The sequence below is a fragment of the Castanea sativa genome, chromosome 5 (genome assembly GCF_040712315.1).
Source record: "Castanea sativa cultivar Marrone di Chiusa Pesio chromosome 5, ASM4071231v1".
In the NCBI taxonomy this organism is placed as follows: Eukaryota; Viridiplantae; Streptophyta; class Magnoliopsida; order Fagales; family Fagaceae; genus Castanea; species Castanea sativa.
The window spans coordinates 38,732,341-38,739,902 of NC_134017.1; the positions used below are offsets into that span (position 1 = coordinate 38,732,341).

Genomic DNA, 7,562 nt, shown 5'->3' on the forward strand with positions numbered 1-7,562 from the left:
CTTCCTACTTCCATTACTGATAGTATGATTGAAGGCCAAAAGGTGAATCTTCATGCAATTATCTCTCGACTGATTGACAAATGCACTTATGGAGTGACCGAAAATATGCAGAAAAACTTCGGTTTGGCCTTATGCTTCATGGGAAAACTTTTGCTTTACTCTGGGAGACATGGTTTTATGGATGCTCCAGCCATTAGTGTTGTAAGCCCAATTAGGGATGGTGACAATCCGATTTCTTTGATCTTGGCAGAAACTCTTCTAGGACTAGATGTCGTATTTCATGGTGGAGAAACTCGAAACTTCTTAGGGAGTCCTTTGACTTTGCAGATATGGCTGATGGAGCGACTGGATATGATTGCCAAGCCTACAACCGGTAATTATGGGCCTAGAAATTTTCTTAGTAGGGTTGTAATCAAAACTGAGTGCCACACTGAGAGTGATTGGGTGAAGTTTTTGAGCAAGAAATCCAGTACTTCAATTTAATGGGATTGTTATTGGTGGAAGTGCCCACCCCCTCTACTGCGGTCTCCAAGATCAGATCACATCTTCCTTGTTCGGTTGTGGAGGGCAACTTTCTACAAGGAAGATAGACTCTTGAGACAATTCAAATATGAACAAGGAGTGCCTGGTGGCAAAAGAAGAAGACATTTCTCTTCTGTGGACACAAATCCTACTACTATAAAGAATATGCTATTAGGTTTAGAGATGGCTGACCAAGTGGACTAGTATTTTGTCAAGGTTCACTTTCGCAGGATGACTACGAAATACTCTAACTGGTTGATAGACAAGATTGTTGACAAAGAAGCTGAAAGGGTTGCTAGGAGAGAACAATTTCTCATAGACAACCAAGAAAGACTCGATGAAGACAACTATGAATTCAAAAGAAGAGATAAGGATGATGAAGCACCTAACACAAAAGAAATTAATGATCAAAAAAAGAAAAGATTGAAGACAAAGTGACCTTCTTATTTTTTTTGGCTTTGAGCATGTTTATTTAAAAATTGATGTAATAAAAAAAAAAACTCTTATTTTTAGGAATTATTTAGGGTTTGCAGGTTAGGAGTTCTGTTTATGGTGTAGGCTTTTGGGGTTTGGTTTTTTTTTTATTTATATATATATGGTTTGGCTTAAGGTTTAGGTATTTTTGTAATGACATAGTTTAGTGGAATGGTTGAATTTCTGGAAAATTTGGTTAATGGGCAAACGGTTGGTTTTGGAAAATTGTGACCGGACCAATGCATGGTTGCCTACTTACCTCCTTTGATAGAAGGATTAGGTCATCATGTAGTTCATTGATTTTTTTTATTTGCCTTAATTTTTTCCTAGGCTGCCCTTTTGAGTTTTCAACCTAGCAGGCACCCTCTCGGGTTTTCAACCTACCCTTTTTTTTTTTGTTACTCTAATTTTTGCCTAGACCGCCCTTTCAGGTTTTCAGCCTAGCGAGCTTTTTTTCTTTTTTGTCTTTTCTTGTTTTTTTGTTCTTTTTTTTTTGTTGCTCTAATTTTTTTCTAGACCGCCCTTTCAGGTTTTCAGCTTAATGAGCTTTTTTTTTTTTGCTTTTTTTTTTTTGTTCTTTTTTTATAGCTTGGTTTGCAACTACCACTTCAGACATGGTACTTCTTCAATTGATCCATGTTGGTTGGCTCAGTGAAAGGGTTTGCATCTAAGTCCATCAAACTTACTACTCCTCCAAAGTATATCTGCTTGATAATGTATGAGCTTGCCCAATTTTGCTTGAATTTTCCATTTGCATCTTGAACCAAGGCTCGGATTTCTTTCAACACCAGATCTCCTAACTTCAAATCTCTAGTTCTTAATTTCTTATCAAAAGCTTTTCTAAGTCTCCTTTGGTATCCCTGAATGTGGTACAAGGCTTTAGTCTTTTCTCATCCAACATACATAACTGGTTATATCTACTTTGCAACCAATCTGCTTCAGGGATTTCACTTTCCAGTGCTGTCCTCAGTGATCGGACACCCATTTCAATGGGAAGGACCGCTTCCATCCCATACACCAATGAATAAGGGGTGGCTCCTGTGGAAGATCGGATTGGTGTTTTGTACCCCAGAGTGCATAGGGTAGTTGCAGGTGCCAATCCTTGTAGTTCTTTGTGCTTTTCTTCAGAATTCGGCCTATATTTTTATTAGTAGCCTCAACTACTCCATTAGTCTGAGGAAGATAAGGTGAAGATTTATGGTGTTGAATGTTGAATTGTCGCAGTAGCTTCTCTGTTTCTCCTTTAAAATGTAACCCAATGTCAGAGATGATCTCATGTGGTACCCCATATCTGCAGATGATGTTGGTCTGAATGAATTGAGCAACTTTCTTTGAATTCAGAACTTTGTAGGAAGCAGCTTCTACCCATTTAGTGAAATAGTCTATAGCAACGAGTATGAATTTGTGGCCAATGGATGCAGTTGGATGAATCTTTCCTATAATGTCTATCCCCCATGTAGAGAATGGCCAAAGTAATGTCATAGTATGCAGTGGCGTGGGTGGCATGTGTTTCAGATCTCTATGGACTTGGCATTGATGACATTTTCGAACATGAGCCGCACAATCGGCTTCCGTAGTGGTTTAGTAGTAGCCTTGTCTCATTATCTTCCTTGATAACATGTGTGTATTCATATGTGGCCCATGACTTGATTCATGAGCTTCTTCAATTATTTGTTGTGCCTCCTTAGTGGTTACACAAAGGAGATGAATTTCATTGTATGATCTTCTGTAGAGTCTTTCACCATAAATAATGTAATTAGTGGACAACCTTCGGATGGTTAATTGGTCCTTCTTGTCTGCAGATGGTGGGTATGTCCTGTCCTTAAGGTACTGTAGAATGTCTGAATACCATTCACCTTCCCCATTCTTTCCCTTATCTTCTTCTATTGTCATGTAGTAGGCTGGTTCTTCTTTCTGTTCCAACACTATTGGTCTGTCTTCATCTTCTTTTGGCCCATCCATCATTGATGCCATGGTTGCTAGAGCATTTGCAATTTGATTCTGCATCCTTGGCACATACTGGTATTGGATCTTGTTGAATTTTGATACCCTTTTCTGAAGACATTCATGATAAGGCACAAGCCTTTCTTCGTTGATCTTCCCTTTTATTCTGAATCTAAGAGATTATTAAAGCTGAGTCTCCATATTCCTCCAACTCCTTCACTCCTAGGCCTAAGGCTGCTTGTAGACCCATAATGCAAGCTTCATATTCTGTGGCATTGTTGGTGGCAGGAAAGTTATGTCTGCCAAAAAATGGAATGTGTGTCCCTTTTGGTGAAATTAAGAGAACACCAATTCCACTTCAATTTTGATTTGTTGTTCCATCAAAATACATCTTCCATGATTCTACCTTAATCCCCATGGTGTCTTCATCATGGAAAGTCCCCTTAGATTTCTTCAGCTTCTTCTGGTGAACAATGGGCTAAATGATCGGCAATTGCTCTCCCTTTCACAAATTTCTGAGTCACATACTTGATATCAAATTCTGACAAAAGCAAGACCCATTTAGCAGTATTCCCATCTTGCACGGGTTTTTCCATTAAGTACTTCAATGGATCCATCCTTGCAATCAACAAAACCTTGTAAGCAAGCATATAATGTCTAAGTTTGCGGGTTGCCCAAACAAGTGCTACTCATGTCTTCTCCAAGGGAGAGTGCTTTTCTTCATAAGGCAACATATTCTTGCTGATGTAGTAAATTGCATTCTCCTTTCTAGCCTCCTATAAGTATTAAGCAAGTAGAGCCCCCATTGTTGTATCTATAGTGGTGAGATACAACAATAACGGCTTTTCAAGTATTGGTGGTTTCATCAGATAACTCTTGATCTTCTCAAACGCTTCTTGACATTGTTCATTCCACATTGTAGGGACTTCCTTCTTAAGCAATCTGAAAATTGGTTCACATGTCATGGTGAGCTGGGCTATGAACCTGCTTATGTACTGTATCCTCCCTAGAAATCCTCGGATCTCCTTTTCAGTTCTTGGAGGTTTCATCTCCACAATTAATTTGATTTTGTCAGGATCAACTTCTATTCCTCTTTGGCTTACCATAAACCCTAACAATTTTTCGAATGTCACTCGAAAAGTGCATTTCTTGGGATTCAATCATAACTTGTAGTACTTGATTCTTTCAAAAACCTTCCTCAAAGCTAATATGTGCCATTCATTGTCTTTGGACTTCATTATCATGTCATCAACATAAACTTCTCCTTCTTTGTGGATTAAATCATGCAATAAAGTAGTGGCTGCACGTTGGTAGGTAGCACCAGTAGTATGTCCCTCATGGAGTAATAAAGGAGATTTTTTCCATATCTTCTGGAGTCATCTTGATTTGGTTGTACCCTAAAAATTCGTCCATAAACGATAGCAGAGTAGGACCTGCTGTGTTGTCAACTAGGACGTCAATGTGAGGCAGAGGGAAATCATCTTTCGGGCTGGCCTTGTTCAGATCTCGACAATATACACACATCCTGACCTTTCCATCTTTCTATGGTATCGGAACCACATTAGCTAACCACTCTAGATAGTTGACCACTCTTAGGAATCCAGCATTGTACTATTTCTACACTTCTTCCTTGATCTTGAGGGTCCACTCTGGCTTCATTCTTCTCAAATTTTGCTTGACTGGCTTCATGGTTGGATCTGTTGGAATGCAATGCTATACTATATTTGTATCAATCCCAGGCATGTCTTCCTTTGACTAGGTAAAGACCTCCTTGAAGTCTGTCAGTAGTGCCACTAATGCATCTTTCTCTAAAGTGGTTAGGGTATTGCCCACTTGGATTATTTTGAGCTTATCCTCAGTTCCCAGGTTAATAGGTAGGGTTTCTTCTTTTATTGGTTCTAGGTATCCATGTTTTAATTCCTTATTATTAAGAGTTTCTTTACCAATTTCAGAAATAAAAACATTCAAAGCCAACCAATAAACAGAATCAGAAATCATATTAAAAGGAAAAGAGTTCTCAACAGACCCAATAGACTCACTAGACTCAACTAAAGTAGACTCAATCGGAAAACTATCACAAACAGATTTAACCGGAATAGAAATACTAGCATAAACAGACTTAATAGGAATAAAAACAATGTTCTTGGCAGGGGTGACTGGCTTAGCGGTCTTGATCTTCTTGGCAAAGGTGACTGAATTAACGGTCTTGATCTTCCTCATAGAGTCCTCCACGGGGTGGGTGGCTCCCTCCCATGTCTGGTTCTTCAACTTAGTCGTGGCTTCCACAATTGCAAGTGGCTCCCATAAGCTCTTTCTTCCCTCAACATCAGTACTGCCGGATCTATATCCATATAATCTGTAGCTTCTTCTTCAATCTCCATGTCTGCAGGCTTGTCGGTCACAAAAGCATCCAAGCGCTTTATGCTATCCATCCATTCGTCAAACAGGTCGTCCTTGCCTCTATTGCCCAAGTCAGTGGGTTGAGTGAAATGCTTTGGCTCGCCTCCTTCTTCCCTTTCATTACTACGTTTAGCATTCTCAGGTGTCATGATCTGAGACTGTGGACCATCAGCTTTTGGTCTAGAGCAACCAACCTAGCATCTATGTCATCCTCTTCTTCAGTAGTGGGTGAACTTGGTTCTGAATCATAATTCGACCCCAATTCTAGAACTTCTCTTCCATGCTTGTCATACCTTGGGCCAAACCTTGAGCTAACATTAGTGATATCACTCCAATCTGAAAGGTGCCCATAGGGATATTCTTTGTCGTACATTTGATTGGCTTGTGCATTCTCTTCTCTTGCATTCTCTAATACGTTCACCAGTATATATTGATCACCATCAGTATCACTCCACCTGTTAGCTTTGGTGTCATCTTTAATGGCTTGATCATAATAGTCCGCATCACTATCACATTCCTCATAGAATAGGTCTACATCTTCATCTTCTCTATCACTAGGGAGTTCACCCCAATCATCACCACTATACGGGCTATCATAACTTCTGCTGCTGTTATCATCACTTTTGGTGCTGCTGTCATCATCATCATGTCCACTATCATTGCTGCTGCTGTCACTACTACTATCACTCTTGTCATCACTTTCATCTTCATCATCACTAAGGGCTGCTCCCCTTCCTCATCTTCGTTATGGGTTCTTAGTTCATATGGGCTCTTCAATGCATGCTGACTAGCCTCTCAATACTCTTCATCTTCGATGTTGTAAATATGATCTCCAAGAAGTGTAGTCATGGCATCAGGATCCATGTAATCAGCCCAGTCATTAGGAATCCAAGTGGTGTCTTCTTTCTTTAACTTTGGAACCTTGTTGTGGCAATCAAGTAGTATCTCGAACCCAGGTACCACTTTCTTTGTCCTAGGATCAAATCTCAGTTTGGGGTGTGTAGAGATTTTACAAACTTTCCATTCAACGTAGGTGTGTAGGGCTTTATAGGTTCTAGAGGACAAGGGAGTCCTTTTGCTTTGGCTTTGGCTCGGTCCATCTTTCTTACTTCCATCTCTAGCGAATCATCATCAATGGGCTTGTAGCCTAGACCAAAAGGTGGTGTGGCAGTAAGGATTGTCGAGTCCGGAACAGTTGGCTTCTTTATAGTCCTCCCCAAATTCATCCTCGGAAAGTAGTTCATTCTCCTCATGATTGCTACCACATTGTTGTTACCATAAGGAGCAAAGTCCATTAGGATCTTCTCAACTTCTCCTTCTCTCTTCTTAAAAACAGGCCTTTCAATCACGAAGCCATCCAAGGTCAATGGCTCTTTCTCATAATCAATACCGTAAATAGGCTTAGGCATAGTTAGAGTATCCCCATAGATGGTCACAATAGCTCCTTCATGTGGAAACCAAACCTTTTGATATAGGGAAGAAGGTACGACCTCTGTGTCATAAATCTAGGGTCGCCTAAGGAGCATATTGAAACATGAGACTATGTTAAGGACCTGAAAATCCACCTTCTTAACCATTGGTCCTATAGTAAGCTCTAATGTTATGGCCCCCAAGACCTCTCTTCTACAGTTGTTATATGCCCTCACATGTTGGTTAGTAAGCATAGAGTCTTCAATACTGAGGCCCAGGCAGCTTGCAGTCTTTAAAGGACACACATTAAAAGCACTTCTGTCATCTATCAAAACCATCGGTATCCTCATCCCCATGGAATCTAAAGTGATATGCAAAGGGTCATTGTGGTGCTTCCCCTTCTTAGTCAAATCCTTGTCAGAATAGGAGATGGTGAGTTCCCTATTTATGGACCCAATCATAGCATTCAAATCCTGGGAGGTTGTGGCTGTAAGGACTTGTATTTGGTTGAACAGGTCTACTAGGTTTTGACGGTATTTGTATGAGGCCATAAGTAAATCCCATAAGGATATGTTAGCTTGTGTATTTTGTAGTTGCTTGAGGACTTCATCTTCCTCAATAGGTGTCTGTTGGGTAGATGTATTCAAGGCTTCCACATTGTTGTCGGTCTCCAAATGTAGGGGTTTGAAGTGTCTCCCCCCTCCCCCCCCCCCCCCCGTTTATGGATGTTTAATTATTCATTTGGAGTTTGAAGTGTTTCAACCCATTTATGGGTGTTTGGTTATTTATTTGGGGTTTGAAGTGTCTCCCCC

At 40.2% G+C, this 7,562-nt stretch overlaps 1 protein-coding gene across 1 annotated transcript; it reads right to left on the minus strand.

Annotated features, from left to right (window-relative positions):
- Positions 1–1,962: 1,962 nt before the first annotated feature.
- On the minus strand, positions 1,963–2,478 carry LOC142635147 (uncharacterized). Its single transcript, XM_075809352.1, has one exon. The coding sequence runs from the start codon at positions 2,476–2,478 to the stop codon at positions 1,963–1,965; it is 516 nt and encodes a 171-aa protein (XP_075665467.1).
- Positions 2,479–7,562: the final 5,084 nt, after the last annotated feature.

Bases quoted from the DNA above. Each gene is read 5' to 3' on its own strand.
- LOC142635147 (XM_075809352.1), bottom strand. From the start codon at position 2,478: ATGACATTACTTTGGCCATTCTCTACATGGGGGATAGACATTATAGGA.